The 20,430-nt window shown below is 34.2% G+C and overlaps 1 protein-coding gene across 2 annotated transcripts in view; it reads right to left on the bottom strand.

The window, feature by feature from the left end:
• chchd3a (coiled-coil-helix-coiled-coil-helix domain containing 3a) overlaps nucleotides 1-20,430 on the bottom strand; it is a 72,671-nt gene that overhangs the window by 18,244 nt on the left and 33,997 nt on the right. Inside the window, exons 5-6 of one of the 2 annotated variants that reach the window (XM_041254694.1) lie at nucleotides 2,323-2,337; nucleotides 1,147-1,230 (exon numbers count right to left, since the gene is read on the bottom strand). In XM_041254694.1, coding sequence (XP_041110628.1) covers nucleotides 1,147-1,230; nucleotides 2,323-2,337 — 99 coding nt within the window. The remainder of the gene's footprint in view (nucleotides 1-1,146; nucleotides 1,231-2,322; nucleotides 2,338-20,430) is intronic. The other variant, XM_041254695.1, reaches the window with a different exon arrangement.

Raw genomic sequence — 20,430 nt, 5'->3', positions numbered from 1 at the left:
GTACATTCCAGGAATAAACACCTCTGTAGTGAATAGTTTAGTTTAAATTGGATTTCTCTTAAAACCCTGACACATCACAACAGTGAAATTCTATTTACTGCGTCAAGCGGGATGAATAATACCATTTAATACACGCTACCACTGACTCACAGCACTGTGATCCAAGCTCACACAGAGGTTAGTAATCCTTGACATTCAAGATAATATGTAACAGAAGATTTACCTGGGGGGTGAAAAATACATTCAATATAACACAGTGTGATGTATGTGTGTGTTGTTTGGGGGGTTGTATGGCAACTACAGGGTTTAATGCGATTTTGTTTAGGAAACTAAAGAATTGTCATCCACATCGTACAAAATATCTTTGACAGAATAGCCCCAACCAACTCTATGTCAGGGAAGCAAAGTACTCTACTCTTTAACAGCTCAAATACACATATGTTTATAATAAGCTATTCATTTTCTTGTTTTTAGTAGGCAAACCCAGTTGTGTTTCTTAGATTTTATTTTCAAATTATTTACCATTCATGACGGGGAATCTCAGAACCTCTAATATAGTTCCAAACCTTTAGCCAAGATAAAGATTTGGAGAGAATGAAGCAAAGGGCAGGGGTACAGGGGCTTGAGCATTACTACCTACCTGCCTCTAAGATGTTGGATAGAAGCTAGTTTAGACTTTGTCACTTCTAAGCTATCAACACATGATCACAGGACATTGCACAGTATTTGGAAGACTGAGTTCTACTTTGCAAGCCAGCCACCATTAACTGCGATCATGTCAGACAAAGCAATGAACAGGTTTTGCAACACAAACAATCTAGCCAGACTTGTGGCCTCCATACACTCTTTGTTCTTTCATTTACTGCAAGACTGACGAGACACTACATTAAACTGCAGTCAACTACCCTTGGTCTGGTTGTCCATCTAGATCAAATGCTAGGCGGTTGTAAAGTCACTTGGAGGCAAAATAGCAATGGTGGACAAAAGGTATTAATGTCACAGAACACGGAAAGTTAGGTAGGTAGGTAGGCACAGTCTCTTGCTTCTTGTCATAACTTTCACTGTGACCTGACATTACAAGGGCCCTGTGGCACTCTTCGAATGTTAGAAGCATTTTTTAAATTAAAACAATACAAAGCAGCTCACCCTCTCCTCCAGTCTGGCTAATTGTTCTTTGTAATATGCATCCTGCTTCCTCAGATCTCGATCCTTTTCTTCCAGTTGTTTGGCCTGCAGGAGGGAAAACAGTTGTTTTTTTTGTTTTTTTCTTTTAAGATATCCTTCTCTGTGTAACATTACAAAATCTGTATGGAATAAGACAAGTACACAATGCAGGAATAAAAGATTGGGAAATATTAATTTGGACATGTACCGGTATGCTGTAGTGATCATGCAAGCCTTTTCTTTGTTATATGCAGTGCATGGTGGTTCTTTCATCATTCTAGTCTCAGGCAACTGATATATTCTTTCCCAGCTATCATTAATAAATAAGGAGAGATCAAAGCAACAATATAAAATGCTGCTATGAATTTGGGGAACAAAGAACTCTAAGTATTTCACCTCTAGCTTACAGCTGAATACCAGTCCATGTTGGTAGACTGGTGACCAAAAATCCATGTGAAGGCTGTACTGCAGCACAAGAGACACGTCAGGCCTGAAAAGCCCAGTTTCCAGGAAACCAGATTATATTTAAAAAAATAAACAAAAAAAAAACTTGACATTAATTGGCACTACAGGAGCCTGGTGGCTGAACTGTATTCGCCACTTGATTGAGGAACGGCCTTCTAGAGTAGACTGGAAACACACTTACTGATGAAGAACAATGTAAAGTATGTTTGCATTGTGGCTACCTGTGACTTATGGGGCTAGTGCTGTCATTCAGCACCTTAAAACTAGAAAGGAAATTTAACTCCATTCATTTTAGTATTCAAGGGTATGATTATTAAACTTATATTCCTACTATCTGGTAACGCATCAAAACATTAAAGTACAGCAAACAGGTTTACTATTATATCTTAACACACGGTTTTATTAATACTATCAATAATGGCTGTAATTTAGGAAGGCTTCCCGCTAACCACAACATCTGCAGCATTTTGCACATTTGAAATGAAAACATGTATTTTTAGTGTCATAAAGTAGTTTTATAACATATCAAAATCATTATAACAATACAAGAACCCTAAGAAACAAGATAGTTAAATAAATGTGTATAGCTGTATATGGAAAAAGGACAACTTAATTTGCTAATAGTTTACGTTTATTTATTCTTGCACACTCTATGAATTCTTAACAAAATTAAAATATTTCTTCTGTCCTTACCTTTGTTTCAGTTTCCTGAAGCATGCAAGCAAATAGATCAAAGTTATTGATCCTAAACAAATACATGTTCAGGCTTTGCACACAGATATTGATTCAACCAACTAGCTTATATTGTATAGTAGATTTAGTTACTACAGGAGCTCAAGGGCATGTCATTCTTTTTTTTTTTTTTTTTTTTAATTCAAGGACTACAGAGAAGCTGGGGTTACATTATGGAAGTAAAATCTACCTGACCGGCTTAAATCACTTGATAATAAAAACAAACATTTTTATTAAAATACCTATAAATATGCAGATTAAATAAACACAGACTGATTCAGTCTGGCTATCGACATGCTATACTGCAATTTTCTTTTCAATATTTAGTGAAAAATGTGGGCTTCTATGTTTAAACTATAACAGAGTTCATAAAGAAATAAGCAAATAGACATTCAGTTCATTAATAAGCAGGGTTTCCTGTGTAGCAGAATTAAAATACATGCTTACAAAACATTAACTCTATCTATAAAGTCTAGAAGTAAGTCTGGAAATGCATTTATAACAAACAGTGTCATTAGACAGCCTTCATGGGATTCCTGGAATCTGATGCAAATATATTTGTTTCTTGCATTAATTAGCGAGATTAGAGCACTAAATAAATACAAAATATTTAAGATCACAACTAAATCCTCCTTTTAAAGTTGTTGGCTTTTCTCCAGATACAAAATAACCAAAAACAACACCTTATTACAAAAATGACCCCACTGAAGCAGTGCATTAATCAAGGCTCTCCTGATGACAATTTCTAGCAATCAGTCAATAAGCTTTGCAATGGCACTGCCTTCCTTATTTTCAGAGATTGTGATACTACTGTGACCTTGACAGCTTTACTGAACTTGTATTGTGTTGTTCCATTATTGCCCGTTAAGAAACCTTTTACAATAAAATAAAGACTTAGAGACCCTCACATTATGCCCATTCAATAAAAGCACTAAAATAGCATCCACTGACTACAGTATTATGCTTTTACTATGCAGGACAGAAATGTCAAACTCTAAAATCAGGAACATTCCATCTTTGTAAGGTCCTAAGAATATTTCTGCTTTATAGGTGACCCTACAAGCACTGAGGCGATATTGACATGGTGGCTCTTCATATTTCCAGGTAGTTTTCTCTTTAAATTCATTCATATTTTCACTTCAGGGTGCCAATGCCAGCACAGCAGAATAAACACCATGCCTTCGACTGCTGATTGGGGAATGACTTACAGATTTGTAAAAATGTGCAAATAAAACAATATGCTCTTTCCTGGTTTATGCAAAACCATGCAGTTAGTTTTTAAAAAGAATTACACACCATTAAGAGAAAATGCACACCTGAAGTGTAAACTAAGGCGGAGGTGATGCATCGATTTGGTAACTATCGATATTCAAGCCTGTGCATCGTTTTTGTGTAAAGGGTTTAAGCAAAATCATTTTTTATGTGTTAAATTTGGAATCAGCAATTATTTTTTGCATTAAGCGCAGAGCTTCTCTGCTCCCCACAGGTCAGACTCACTGAATCTGCATGCGATTGAGCTCACCGTTTCCCCCTGCCCCGCCCCCTATTAATAGCATTGTGCTATAATTACAAATACTGTGCTGACCGAGCTACAATGCCTTCCGATGTTCGGCAATTATTTTCTAAAGACGACAAGAAAGTAATGTTTGGGATACTCCGGTAATACAACTAATTTGCGTGACCATATAATGAGATGGCACCCTACAGTAACGCTGGGCAGATTGATACTAAACTGCCGTGGACAGTGATAACTTTTTTAAAATGAGTTGTTTTCTCTTGATTGGTTGTTACTCTGACTTGTTATGGATTCAACTGGTTCAAATCAACACAAATAAGGTAAAAGAAAACTTTTTTTTACCTAGTGTGTGTGTGTGTGTGTGTGTGTATATATATATATATATATATATATATATATATAAAAAACTGATGTAATCAATTTAACATGCATACTAGTTTTTAAAGCGTTACTAGCAATGTTACACAGTAATCCACAGCTCCACAAGTATTACTGTATATTTTTTTTTTCCCATTTCATAACGTCGATGAATCGATGCATCAGCTTTTTTGTAGAACGATATATCGATAGTGAAGAATTAAGCATCGCCCTAACCTTAGTAAACTTGATGGAAAAATTGTACATGGTCTCTAACATGTCACAATTGTTTTACTAAACCCATAATTAGACAATTTAATAGGTTGGGAACAGATGAGTAATAGTGCAGAAGATAAAAAGATTTTTGGTCTTAGAGGTTTGGATGAAATCAATGTTTATTACATACATTTGCATACTTCCATTACTGGGTAGTGCAAACACTACAATGCCTGCATAAGGACTACAAGTCCTTCTGTTGAAAAGCTGAAAATAAAATCACAATGCATTTTAGCTAACTGAAGCCTAGGTTTATATTAATCCCCCGAGCAGAACTAAGCAATTCAGAACCTTAATCTGATACTAAACCTTTTTAAAAACAGAATAAAACTCATCCACCCAAAAGCGATTGACAATTACAGTATTGTTACATTGCGTCGGACGAATAGTTTGTTTTTGGTGTAAAGAGCCATCCAATTATAGAGTATCACTAAACCTTCATCAGATATTGCACAGTTGTCAGACTATTTTTAGGGTCATAATACAGTAGTAGCAACATTATTAATGACGCCAAAAGAAAACAGTACCCTTTGGTTCAAGGTGGCGATAAACATAACTTTGTTGAGGATTACATTACTTTTGCCAAGATTTCCAGTTGCTATCCCAAATTAAATTTGTAGATTTCAGCAGTGGAAGATTAGCAGATGTATGATGGAAATGTGTAAATCCCTTTAAAAGTTATAATTCTGAACAAGCTCCCTCTGTATTCCAGTCACAGAAACTCAGAAATTCTGCACAGTTGCATAATTTTTAGATCGAATGCTGTAATGTAATTTTTATAGACTTTTGTAAAAATGTGCTGCGTTTATGTAATACAGTTGCCATCTTAATTAACAAGTTTATTACAAATGTCTTGAATTGTTGGCACACGCAATCTGAGAAAAAAAAAATTAACCAACACTAAATATGAAATTCCTTCTATTTACATATGTAGAGATAGCAGTACTATATCAATGTGTCTTGATATAGTCAGTCTTCTGTGATCATAGCGAAAAACTACATAAGCATTTACCAGAGCATTTGCCTTTGATAACACAATTTCATTGATGCAGTGCATCAGACATGTGCCTAAAAGGCTAAATAACTCAGAGAATTAAGGTAAATTAGTACTGGCCACATATGGATGATACTGGGAAGGTCAGCTTTGCTACAACAATATGGGTCACTTGTTACTGAGTGATCTGCAAAAGGTCAATAAGGTCTTTGGGAGATGGGCTCTATTCAGGGAATTAATCATAAATATAGAAAATGAAAAATGACTGTTTAAGGCAAATGGTACACAGATTTAATCAGCGTTATAAATCGAGATTAAATTAATTTAAAAACACAACTGATTATTTTCGGCCAAAGTCGCGAGATGAGAAAGAATGCATTTTTCAGAAGATTTGTGTTCCTGAAACTATAGTAGGATAGCATCTGAAATGAGATTATGAGAGAGGCTGGAAAGCTGCAGTGAAAGCATTGTTGCACACATTTAGTAACAAAATAACACAAAAAACGGGAACAAATGAAACAAGCACAAGGGCCAAAATACTGTAAAAGTTTTAAACAAAAACACTACAAAAGAAAAAAACTACTGTTCAGGCTGGTCAATGGCCTTCACTGAACAGTCTCTAAAATAGTTTCATAAACCCTACATTCCTTCGCCAAACAAAGGATTCTTCTTCCTTTATATACATGTGGCCATTCCCTAATTAACACTTACTCATATAAATTAGAGAATGGCCACATTCAACCCCATCCCTGCCAACCTTACACCCCACCAGACACTATTTACACATGTAGGACTTTCACTCTGCCAGAAACCGATATCATTAGACTCACAAATGTGTCACATGGGGTCAAAGTACAGAACGGGGTCCTTTTCTCTGCACTACTATCAAGCAAATACATTCCTCAAAACACATCTTTACCTCTAAAAGGAGCAAAGGGCTTACAGTACATATACAACCTCACAGCAGGATTATGGTGAACACACATCCACAAAAACTGATCATAACTCAACCATGCTTTTCTTTTCTTCACATAGAATGGCTACTAGAAAGGACAGTATTATAATGGTGTGAGGAGATTAGAAATAGGCTTTTTTTAGTTTTAAGTTTCAGGTGACAAAGGCAAGATGATCAACATATTTAGCCTACTTTCTGGTTCAAGGCTAAATGATTCCTGGTTTTATTTTATTTTTTGATAGACACCTGACACTAAATCTGCTCCTGCTTTACAGTATAATCATAAATCTCTCATAAAAACTACTCACTTCTAAATCTTTTGTAGTCATTTTTGTATTACTTTAGTATAAATACATGTTAATTTGGATTCATATGTTGTTTTTTTCTGACTATGTGAACGAAAAGACACACATTTGCCCGTTTTACCATTGGAAATAGTGATATTTTGAAATATCACTGTCCTGGTCACAAAAGCAAAGTCTGTGGGGAATAATAGCCATTTTCTGTACTTTTGAGGCATAAGCAATTAGGAAATAACACTTACTACCCAGGAACAAAAAAATAAAAATAAAATGTTACACGGTGTTATCTACTAGCTGGTTGTGCCAGGACTGACAGCATAGAAATTGATAAGAAACAGAATATTCTCAAAAACAGCTAAACCAATTCCACAACTGCTATGAGAAGCTGTGGACTAGCAAATGGACATAAACCGCGGGTAAGGTACACTTAAACACACACTCGGAAACTAAAGTCTACCAAATTTCCCATCCTCAACCTTTATTATATTAATATAAAAGAAAAAAAATGTGAAAAATAACAATTATAAAATTATTTACAAAAATATCGTAAAACAAAATACAGCTGTACCATACTTACAACTACGGCTCTCGTTGCGCTCGCACAGCTTTAAAAAAAAAAAAAAAAAAAAAAGCACCCAAACAAAAAACAACTCTAGAAAAAACAAAAACTATCCTTAAAATGGGGTATCTTTGGAAAATCATTTTTTTAACCCCCCCCCCCCCCCCCCCCCCCTTCAACAGAAGAAACTGCAATATAAATCAGTAAAATGTGTGGACTATAAAGAAATGCCTAAATATATTTAAAACATATAGCAATATCAGATACAGCTGTATCGTTGGTCTATTAATTTTTGAACACCATTTGTTATCGAATCTTTTGGCAATCTGAGATAATTAATAACAAGAACTGTCTTTCGTTGCATGTGACATCAGTAGCACAGCTCGGCTCTGCAGTGGAAAAACCACCCAGGACCTCCTTAACTGTTTGTAATTTGACTTGAGTTACATGCATTCTCTTAACGACATGTTTAGGCCTACAGTGGTTATTTCTATCAGACTATGTGCACTTTGTGAATGATTTGTTCTTTTTGAACGACTCATTGCGGTGAATCATGGAAATCGGATCAGAGTCACGGCCGAATCGGTTCTTTTGATTCACCCAATGAACGAATTGTGTGACACGCACGAGTCAAGTTACCAGACTATCAAAACCCATGAAATGACTCAAATGCTCAAATCTGGCTGATTCGTTGTAACAAGGAAACCGGGTTGTCTATCAGCTCGTTGGAGTTATGAAACTGAACGGTATACACCATACTGTCGTGTGCAGAGGATTAACGGTTTTGTTTACCATATAGTTCATATTTTATGTAAATCTAAGTATAGTACTGTAAAGCCCATAACAAACAAAAAAAAAGAGCAAGATCATTTCAAACCGCAAACTGAGGTTTTGCCATGCTTAAAGTTTTTTTTTGTTTTTTGTCAAGGTGACAGAGAGAGAGAGAGAGAGAGAGAGAGAGAGAGATTTAAAGCTGAAGTAATATTGAATTGTATTTTGTGTTGTATTTATAAATAATAAATTCAAAATCAATTGACTTATTATTTATTTATAATTTAAAAAAAAAAAAAAAAAAAAAAAAAAACAGATCCGTTTTTGTAAGGTTGCAGATAGTGCTTAATTTATAAATAAAGAGTTGCCAGGGCGCAAGCAATGACAATAATACTGTTCTTAAGAACCGCACGTTCAAAATCATGCACATTTATTTGAAAGAGTATAGTATGTACTAGTGTTAGATGTTACAACCATGTATTCTACATTATTCATATATAAAGTAGTAGTACGTGCAAAAAAAATTATTCAAGGCAACCACAGGACAATAAATACATAAATAAGCCTAAATAAATAAAGCGCTTGCATACATCGTAGGGTTGCCACCTTTGAAAGGGCTACATGTCTGATATGTATGTTAATAAACAATATTTACTTATTATGCCAATTATATATACTATAACAGCGACTTACAATAGCACATAGACATGTATAGATAAACGGGTAGTGATATATAGATACAGAAGATAAATAGATAAGATTTGACATTTTTCTTAAAAGAGTTCTAGAACTTGAATGTGAACCGATGTTTCAGAACATTGTAGCCTACATTATATCCTTTGAGTCTATTTTTTGAATTTGTACTTGCCGTTTGATTTTGCCGTTTCCAACAATTTATTATTTTAACAGTGACATTGTAGAATTCCACAGGAACAGCTGAGGTTGCATTTAATGCAAAGTTCTCTCTTGACCAGTCCAACAAATTTTCACTTCCCTCTTCCCTCGCACATCTCCTCACTCTCGCATGATTTTCAGACTCACACGCGTGGTGCGCTTGCGTGTTGGTGGACAGACAGACAGTCAGCTGCTGTATTTTCAGCAGTTTTTAATCTGTTATCACTTAAACCGGGCAATTGGCAATACTGCAGCAATTATCTTAATGTTCATATTGAAGTAGGCTACAATATTTATTTCATTAAAACTTGTTATTTGATGAAATTAATGGTCAACTTTCATATTTTGTTGTGTACTCATTTAATCAAACAGAGTAGTTTAAGAAGATGTTTTTCAAATCAAGTAAGCTTATTTGTGAATAAAAAACACCTGTGTCACAATCCTTGTTGTGCTGCTGGTGTCATTAAAGACACTCAGGTAAAATCGTAAAGTATAAAAGTACGAACTTGGCAGCAGACTGCCCCTCTTTAGTGCGGACGCAAGAACTGTGATGAGAATTTTAAGAAAACGAATTTGAGAGCAAAAAGTTGTATGAGATTTTGAACTTTCACAACTGAAGAGGTTCCAGGGCTGAACCCGGCACAAATTAAGCACTGGTTGCAGGCTATTAAATTGACTGCACACTGTTGACTAAACAATGTTAAATAGTTCATACTCTTATGTTTCACCAGGATTCTTACTAAAATGTAGTGTTGTTTGTCAAACTAGATTTCATTTCATGTTTAAGAACCCAGACAACCAACTGTAGATTCTAGCTAGCTATTTCTGATAAGTGATGTGCAGTTCGTGAACGATTCCTTGTTTTCCATTCAAATAAAGCTTTGTAACCAAGTGATTCGGTCTACATTGATTGGTTTTGTTTCATTGAATCAGTGAATCAAATGAACAAATCTTTTGAATCGACACCAAACTGAACTGAATCAAGTGAATCGAGTCATTAAAAAGAATCGAACTGCCCAATAGCCTTCATAGATGTATAAGTTGCACAGTCAACACATCCTGGATAAATTACAAGTACTGCTTCTCGATTTTACACTAACTCAAACCTGGCAGACCAGCTAGTAGATAGATTTTATATATATATATATATATATATATATATATATATATATATATATATATATATATATATATATATATATATATATATATATATATATATATATATATATATATATATATATATATATATATATATATATATATATATATATATGTTTTTTTAGTTTTTTTATTTATGTATTTACTAATTTATTTCGATTATGTATGTATGTATGTATTTATTTATTTTTGGCACAAATTATCCTCCATAAAAAAATCAGCTAATGGGAAATCCGGTCACACTTTTAAATCACTCAGTGTGGAACGAATTTGCCATTGATTTGTACTCGATTGTAAAGCTGATGGAAAGGCATATTTTCATGTTGTGCAATTAACACTAAAATTAATAGGGTTATTTGGTTTCATTTAATGCCTGCCAACAAAAAATATTATAGGGAATTATTTGGAAAATACAAGTAACTGCACACCAGCACTTTCTATAACCTCCTGCAAAAGATCTAATCAAATTACTGTACAATTATTTTGAACAACATTTTGCATTTCACTTAACGAATTCTTCTGAGCTAATAAATATAGAACAAAAAAAATGGCAGATACATCATTGAAATGTTCGTCTGTCTTCACTATAACAATTTTTGTAAATATTAAGTCTGAAGTTATGGAACTGCAAAACAGACCTTACTCGAGTTACTATACTGTTTATTAGTGTTTTGTTTTTTATATATATGTAAACAAAACAAAACTGTGCTATCAACAATAAATGCCTTTAAAAATTAATGAACACCAATAAAAAAAATCACACAAATAAATATTAAATTGTACATACACTAAAGTAACCAAACCATTTGTCAACACAGACCTGTGCTACAAGATGTCACATTCCACATAAAAATACAGCTTCACATTGGCAGACAATGGTAGGCACTACGTAGGAAATTATTTTAGTTGTCTACCGATTTAGCTGGGCGTTAAAGTTTTCTAAATGGAGCATACGCATTTTAAATTCACCACAAGCACAGCTGTGCTCTTGCTTGCGTAGCAAAGATGGTAATTTATTAAATATATTTCACCAAAATCGAGTCCCTGACAGTAATTTGTATAATTGTGGTAGCCTATTACATTTATTGGAGAAACAAGTCATTGTATTCTCAGACTATAACATCTGCAAGGGCATTATATGTTTTTAAAAGTATTAAAATGCATAAACATTATACAAATCTGAAATTTGATTTATTTATTTTTTTCTTTAGAAATGCTTGGAAACTATCTTGGTTTGCCCTAAAGTTGTTAAATCTTTGTAAAATAAAACGTAAAGTGGATGTGTTGTGCAGTTGCTAACTAGTGAGCTTCCACATGTAGGGAGTGTTCTTTATTATATTTATTTATAAAGGAATAAAGGAACACAATTTGGAAGCTGGCCATTTCATTATTTATTACTGTATATTTTGAAGGTATGCTTAACCCCCTTGTAATTATTTCCATTATAATACAAAGTAGCATTACATGCCTGTAAAATTTTTCCCTTCGAAAGGCATGCACCCGATGCCTAGACAGGCTGGAATTCATGCACCCCCACACGCACAAATTCACTGTATTATTATTATTATTATTATTATTATTATTATTATTATTATTATTATTTCACACAGGTGTAGGCCAGACATACAGGCTGGGAACTGTTTCACTTCTGATAAGTCACGCATGATGTGGTACAAAAAGGTCGTGTTTTTGGTAGGTGTGGTCCATGATCAACATTAATCACATTTTACTGGCCTATAAAATGTGTTTATTTAAAAAAATAAAAATCTAATATTCTTAAACATTGCTGCATCCATTTCAGTGATTAAAAAAACCCTGCAGATACACTTCCAGTAGAAACTTCTAATATATAACCTTTGGGCTTTAAAAGCTCTAAGAAGAAAAAGAATGGATTAATCATGCATGGTACAATTGTTGAAGTTACACTGCAGAACAGTGCTTTCTTTAATTGCCTTATTTGTACCAGTTTTTCAGATGAGATTTACACCATGCCAAATGTTGCTTTTGTTCTGCTGATAAACAGTTTCAGGAAGAACTATATAATTTTAAATTACCTTACAAATACCTAAAATGAGAGAGAATTCAGGTCTATAAGATTTGAATTGAATGTTGTTACTGTTGCCTTTGCTTTACTTAATATCTGTTACTTAATTAATTACGCTAAACCATCCCCCCTCCATCCCCCCCCACCCCCCCCCCCCCCCAAAAAAAAATGATGTGTCAAGTTAAAGTAATGGTTCAGGCGGGCCGTCCGCAGCAGCAGCGGGGCCCCCCCCCCCCTCCCTCCTCTCAATGTTTCCCTCCTCTCATACAAAACAGAATGACGACTTTACAAACTGAAATTCAGACGAAGAAGGATGCATTAAAACATGTTTTATCCCCCCCTTTCTCAGTTGTAAATTGACTGCCAAATGCAGCTTTTCTGACTGTATCTAACGATCAATCCACTTCTGCTATGTTTCAAGGTGTATTGGCAGCAGCCAGTGCCAATTAAGAACCTAGATAAGCACCCCTCTCTTCCAGGTTATGGCACTGCCAATTAGAGCACCTGCTTTACTTCTTTTTGGGTCAGGCTGACAGAAAGGAGCAAACTCCATACACATATCAGCTGAATCCAAATGTCAATGAGTACTGTAGATATTTTATTTAAATAAATATTTAGGGTTAAAACAGTAATTTGGTATGGGTCTGAAATACCAGTTACAGTAGCTTGTTAGAGATTTATAGAGGCCACAACTTATTAGTTTTAAAAGTCCAGATAACAGTTAAGATAATTGCAATGTTTAAGAAATCAACATGTCAGTATTTTATACCTTCTGCCATGTCACAGTATACATGGATATATGCACAGACTGGTGAAATGATACGACTTGAATTTTAGCTGAACTTTATGAAAGACTGATCACAAGTAAGAGTTGGTTTGCTTGAGCACAAAAGTTGCTATTTTATTTTAAAAAGAGAGACAATCTATTCTAGAGCCTATGTCAAAGACACTCATCCTAAATGGCTTTCAATGTGCACCCCTACTGAGGAGAGCGCTATGCAAGTTGAACTTACGCTGCTGAACACCTGAGTATTTTAAAGCTACAACAATGCACTGGAAAATTATCACTGGTAAATCATACATCTTTTTCTATTTGTTTTTTTTACACATAACCCCCCCCCCCCAGAAGTAATGTTTTATTTGACAGGATTCTTGTCTGTTGTTTGTGCAAAAGGCTCTGAAGAAGCCTGTACTATTATAAATTATTTATATTGATTTATGCACCCTTTTGCAAGCAATTTTTACTTTTTATATCAATTCCTAATATTAAAAGGTCCCTCAATACATGGGTCTACATCACGCTTTACTCACTTCCAGTAAAGCATTAATTGTAATGAGATTGGCCGAGGTTATAAATGTATGTATAATGCAATTCCCCTATTTTGACATTGATTTAAATATGAGCTTGCGCTGGGTGTTGCTGTAGGTTTCTACTGCCACTATAAATTAACTACATTAGTTAATACAATCTATACATATGAACAACAATTTACCTCTAATATGAACGTTTTGTAACAATGGAACTACATTATTAATTGACTTGGATATAATGAAAGAATAGTATGTATAAAAAATGTCTACATTATGAAAAAACTATTAAAATAATAATAAAAAAACATTTATGTGCTGCTTACTGAAAAAACACAAACAAATGCTTGTGGACAGTTGTGAAAGACATGTTTTTGCTTGTAAGACTTTTAAATACATAAAATAAATAAGGTGCCAACCCCTTACCAAGTTTTATCAAATGCATCTAAAAATCACCATAGTTTAGATTAATAATAAAATGGACCCTTTGCGTGAATACATACATTTCCAGGGAGGGTCCGAAAGCAATTTAACAATTAAAAGAGCAGTGTTTACTGTAGTTCACTTACAACAGCAAATTTCATAAAGGAAAAACAACAGGTGTAAAATTAGGTTTTTATTTGTCAGTAGTGTTACTTCACGTTTCTGCATAGGCGGTCTATACTTTTGTTATTTTATCAACAGCAGTAGTAAGCAGTCAAATACACCCACTAAAATAAAGAGTTTGAAACAACGCTAAACTTATTGCAGATTTTGTAGCTGGGTAAAAATATGCTGAATAATTGTTTACAAATCCAGAATTTCAACTATGCTTTTGTAATTAGTGCAAGTTCATATTTATGGCCTACTGTAAACCCCACTGCTTCACTGCTTCTTCTGAAATCAATGAAGCGTGTATAGTAGGGCTCCTGATTTTCCATTCTAGGAATGGAAAATTCAGTTTTTTCAAAATGACCAATTTAGTTTTTTTCAGTTTTTCAAAATTACTAATCCCGTTTTTCAGTATTTACCAATTTATTAAGAATTAACAACGTAACTTGAACATAAATAATATTTTTACACTAAAAAATCAATTGAATTTGGCGCATCCAGTAAAGGTGCTCTGTGTGAGTGCAGGATGCACCCTACAGCCTGGACGTCGCCGTTTCAAGTCTGGGCTATTCCACAGTTGACTGTGGACAGGAGTTCCCAGGAGGCGGCGCTCAATTGGCTGACCGTCGCTTTGGGGGGGGGGGGGGGGGGTTAGGTCAGCCAGGGTGTCCTCGGCTCACCGCGGACCAGCGACCCTTGCAGTCTGGCTGGGTGCCTACGGGCTTGCATGTTAGCTGCCCAGGAGATGCGTTTTTTTTTTTTTAATTTAAGAAATTGTAGTTTGCAGGAAAAATCTCTTAAAAGCAGTCCACTAGTAACAATGTACTGTAGGTCAATCAACAAATACACAGCTTATTGCTGGCATTACATTATACAGACTAGTTGAGGGGTATTATTACAAAAATATACAATTTTCATAAAATTACAAATTAAATACATCGTTCTCTCCCATCTGTAGTTTCATCAGCAACAACGCAGACTGGTTTATTTGCTGTAAAACGGCTTGCATGTGTTTTTCATATACCCTGGACAGACAGAGTTGCCTTAGAGCAGGGCTCTTCAACTTGTTTTTTTGTTTTGTTTTGTTTTTTAAGGGGGCCAGAATGGAAAAAGTTAGGAGTAGGTGGTCCTGAGTATTTTACTCTGCACATTTTTTAAGCAATAATAAATATTACATACCTTAATGTTCACATATTGAACAAGACTTACACATTTGACTAGACACTTATTTCCAAAAGCTCCTTGTTTGGTTTCAAAATGCCTTTTCATATCGTATTCCTTAATTACAGACACACATTCATTGCACAATAAACACACTGGCTTTGCGTTCAGTACAGTTGGTAAAATTAAGTTTTTATCAGTCCACTCATTGTTGAATCTACAATTTTCACCATTTCAGTTCTTACTAGCTAGAGTAGAGAGCCACGTTATAGCAACACGTAAAAAAAAAAAAAATCACCGAGTACGTAGTATTAAGGAGTTAATGATAAATTACAAATAAGAAGTTATAAAACTAAAGGTTTCACCTCAACCACATGTCGTTTCCTTGTGTTGAGCGAGTGACGGAGAAACGGATTTGCAATAACTAAATAAATGAATACATAAATTCAATTAAGTTTTTTTTAGATCGGTTGACGATCATTTTTTTCAGGTACTTTTCACTTTTCTGTATATACAACTCCAATAATAATAGATAATATCTGTTAATACATTACTTTATTGTTTTACATTGTGCCTAACTGTATAATACATTGGTATGATAACACTGTATTGAGGTTACTTGTCAACAATGCGTGTAATAATGGTATGTCCCGTTCATGTGGCTGCATAAATGCAGTTCTGTGTGGTGTATTATTTTGTATTTGTATTTGTTGTATTACTTTAAACTTATGGTTTAATTTGTAAAAACACAATGTTTGTTATTGTTATTTTGCAGCATGGATGGGATTAAAATTCCCCACCCATGCTAAACTCATGTAGAACGTGACCATCTCCAGATTCATTAATGTATTGCTAATTTGGAAACGGCCACATGTACAAAAACCTGCAGCTTGGCTGAGTGTGGTGGTGTGTTCAGAGGTGGAACGAGAGCCGCGACTTAGAGAATTAAAACATAAAATAATAACAACTGCTACCCATGCAGGGTTTACAGCTACTGCATATTGATTTATTTGACCTGTTTGTTTTGGCCATTGTGTCATTTTTCTTTGCATCAGTTTTCTGGGTTTTTTTTCAACCCTTTGTTTTGTTTATTTAGAATTAAAACACGCAAGCAGCGCATTCATAACCCAGTGCTGTCTGTGTCTGTCTAATTCTAGGTCTGTGACATCACACCACCCAGCCAGCCTTTCGCAATGCCCAAAAGAGAACGTCTATGCATGCAAGGGTGAATAACACTTTTTATTAAATGTAAACAAAATGTGTTTATCAAAAATCTTTTCATAATCATACAGGAGTAGCCGCCCGCCAAACTGGATATGTTTGTCTGACATTAGGTGGTGTCAGGGTTTAGAAAAATAAAAATAAAACATTCACACACATGCATTTATAATGCTCAATGTATTTTAAATATATAAGTCATTACTTAACAGGAGGACAGTCAATTCTCGTTAATACGAATTTCAAGGGACCCGCAACACACTTAGCATTATACCACTAATTTGTATTATCATGAGTACACTATAAGCCAAATGTATACTGTCCGTTTTTATTTAAGTTAGTCAGTGGTGCAGTGCTAAATTGTGCACAACTACAAACCACCTGCACATTAATAGAAAAGATGTGTCCTATTCCTATACAGATATTCAGAATGAGCTGGAGGGGTTAGAAGCACATACGTGCAGTCTATTGCTCCTTGTTTTTTATAGGTTTTAAAATTGGTATTTCACGGTTCACCTCAAAAATGAATTGAGCACAACTGGCAATGCATGAGAAAAGGTGGACTGGGAAATGCCAGCAACAATTGCAACTGTTTAAAACTGGTTTGTGACAGGCACAACACTTTAGTAAACCTACCCCTATATGGGTATAAGAGAGAGTCTTTCTCAGGCAGGTGCCACTGCTAAAAACATTTGCAACAAAAGGAACTCAAAAACCTTAGCTTGGCTGAAGCATATTCATATTTTTTTGTAATACTGTAAAATTCTCTTTTGCTTAAACTTTTACTGATACACACACTGATTTTTGTGCAAGTGTTTTCTACTGCATTACAACACCTTTCTTTCTTCCACAATTACCACTGCTATACTGGCTCTTAAAAATCTGTAAAGTATGCTAATAACTATTGAATGTGACAGATGCTCAGGAATCCACTTATTTTTAGCATCTTATGCCCATTAGCCGATTCTCACCACCAACAACTATCTATTGGCAATGTATAGTACTCCAAGGCTACAATGTTACCAATTGTTCATGCTGCTCAACATTACCTGCTGTGTCTGCACAGTAATCAGGTCAGCTACCTGTAGCTAAGAAAACACCAGTGGGGTTTTTAAAACTGGATTTTTTTTTTTTTTGATTGAGACTGCATTGGAAATCATAAAGCTCTCAAAATGATGTGAGGAGGAATTCCATGATGGACCAAGAAACGTGCTTAATATTTTTAATGAAACTTTTAGTAAGCTTTAAAATTGGTGGTCCCCTCCCAACTCCAACATAAAAATAACGTAGAAATAAATATTATATTACATATTGTACATCAACAAAATAAAAATCGGAAATAAAACTAAATAACTTATGGAACTTAATAACATGAAAACAACCCCCATTACTGACAGGAAAATTGTATGGTCTTCTGTTCATGCAAATCATTTTTTAGACCGATAGTAAAATGCACACAGAATCTTGATTGCAGCACAAACAATATTTCAGTGGATCAAAAAACAAAAAGCACTCCAGAACACTGTAGAAACAGTGCTCTGGAGTGCTTTCTCACAAATTTGTATTGTGTCAATGACAACATCCAACAACTTTACTTTCAGCTTTTGTTGTAATGCTTGACAAGAACAATTTCCTAACAAAGCCCCAGTAGTAATCTAAGTAAAGACTTGTGCAAGTGTCTTACACATACAATTTATAGCATACTACATGCTCAAATTTAAATTTTCAGTTGGACCAAGGCGGTATGTATATATATATTATATATATATATATATATATATATATATATATATATATATATATATATAATATATATATTTTAAAAATTTTTTTAGATTTAAAAATAATAAGTTCTTAAAATATTTATGAAATACTTTATATAACATCATCAATATATAAGTGATTTAAAAAAAAAAAAAAATGAAGACGCAAAATTGTACATTTAAAAAAAATAGGAACTCCGAAGTCAATATCTGACAAAGCATGAAGGACTTCACATCAGAAAGCAGCATACTTTCAATTAAAATGGAGAGAACTGACAGCTTTGCCTATTGCCTTCTATTGCCTACCATGGTGATACTCTTATCCAATATATTTTAACTATATTTTTATCCAATATATTTAAACTAACCCTTTAAAAAGGTAAATGTATTAAGTAAAATCTAACAAGTTGACTTGTTATACCAAAAGTGTACTATGCAGGCCTCTGATTTACATTTATTCTATTCATGTTCTTTCCTCTAGAAAAAAAGCTCTGAAGTGCCTAAATCCCACCAGAGACCTTATTATATTTGCTTCAAATAGTCAGACAGAGAATAGACTTAAGAAAAAGTGGGATTTTATTTCATATGCCGTCATAGTAATGGGATGCATTCACAACACTTTTGTAGATCCCCATTCTGTTTGTCCTAATCTGGTAACTTTATACAAAAATAAATAAATAAATAAATGTTTGTGTGTGTGTGTGTGTGTGTGTATGTATATATATATATATATATATATATATATATATATATATATATATATATATATATATATATTTTTTTTTTTTTGTTTGTTTGTTTTAATATACATAATCTAGTGCCTTTCAACTATTGAACATAGGTTATTTGCTACATATTTGATGAAAAGTATGCAACACGCCAATACATTATGTGTGCAATGGATACAGGCTTTTAGCTTGTTCACGTTTTATTTTCATCTGTAATACTTCCAATAACTGTATGGACTAGCTACTAATTTGATAAATACATACGTTACTTAATGCTATTACTAGACGATTTCAAGATAAATTGCCATGTAAGCTGCCAATAAAACAACAAATAATTGATGGTTATGTTTACACTCACAGATAGTGAGCTGAAAATGTCTACAGTAATTCAATCCACAACAAACTCCAGTATTGTGTGTGAGGCAATCAAGATGGGGCTAGAGACTTGCTAGCATGGTTTATTAAACCATAATCAGCCACAAATTATTAAATTAACATAATCCAATAAAATACGTTGCAGGCTCATGCACCTCTGCTATATAAATAAATGTAACGACAGAATGCTCATTACTTAAGTCTGAAGGTGCTATTCCCTTAGATGCACACGACACAAAAATATTACAGAGCACTTTCCACCTCAGTCTGTGGGCCTGGTATTTCAGCACCATCTAAAATCTATGTAATTTTTTTTGCTATTAAAACGATGAATGAGCGAAATGAGGTATGTAATCAACACTCTTGTAAAAACACTGAACTCTGCTCTTTGTCTCCTCTAGTAATTCAGCCCCCTAGTTTAGAAAAGCTACACTTGACAATACAACTTAAAAACAGGTGTCAAAACTTCAACTTAAAACATTACTGAGGTACTGTACACCTTTTATACAGTAACTTGGACTGGAGTGTCTTACGGTAACTATATTTGTTATTACTACAGTGAGACCTATCAGCCCTACTTTGACCTATTAATAGTCTACATCTTGGCAGATATTTGATCTCCAAGGGTGAAGATGATACGTCAAATCAGGCTGCTGCTCCAGATTAGTAATGTAGCTACTCTATTAAACAGTAATTGAATTAGCTTCTCTTGTTCCATACATGGTCTTGTTCCCGCTTTAATTCCTTAATACCTACTGCATTACAAGTTTTAAACTGTCTTTATTGTTTTTTGTATGCACTTTGTAACTTGTAACTAGCCTAGCATTTGATACTATATATGGATCACATGCTGACTAACAAAAACACATTCAGTAAAAACTCAATTACAGACAACTAAAAAAAAAAAAAATATGCATCAACTTTTTTCGCTACTTCTTCAAATCAGCAAGTCAGCTATTAAATAATATCACCCAACCTGCCTTAATGATAACTCATTTGAAGCCAGTGCCTGAAAGTGCTGCTTTACCTGTTTATGCCAAGCCTTTAATAGAAGTTGGTAATAGAACTGACCCTGTGTCTCAGGTATAAATTTTTT

Source organism: Polyodon spathula, chromosome 7, assembly GCF_017654505.1.
Source record: "Polyodon spathula isolate WHYD16114869_AA chromosome 7, ASM1765450v1, whole genome shotgun sequence".
NCBI lineage: Eukaryota > Metazoa > Chordata > Actinopteri > Acipenseriformes > Polyodontidae > Polyodon > Polyodon spathula.
The sequence above is the reverse complement of the archived record's forward strand: the minus strand, read 5'-3'. Positions and strand labels throughout refer to the sequence as shown.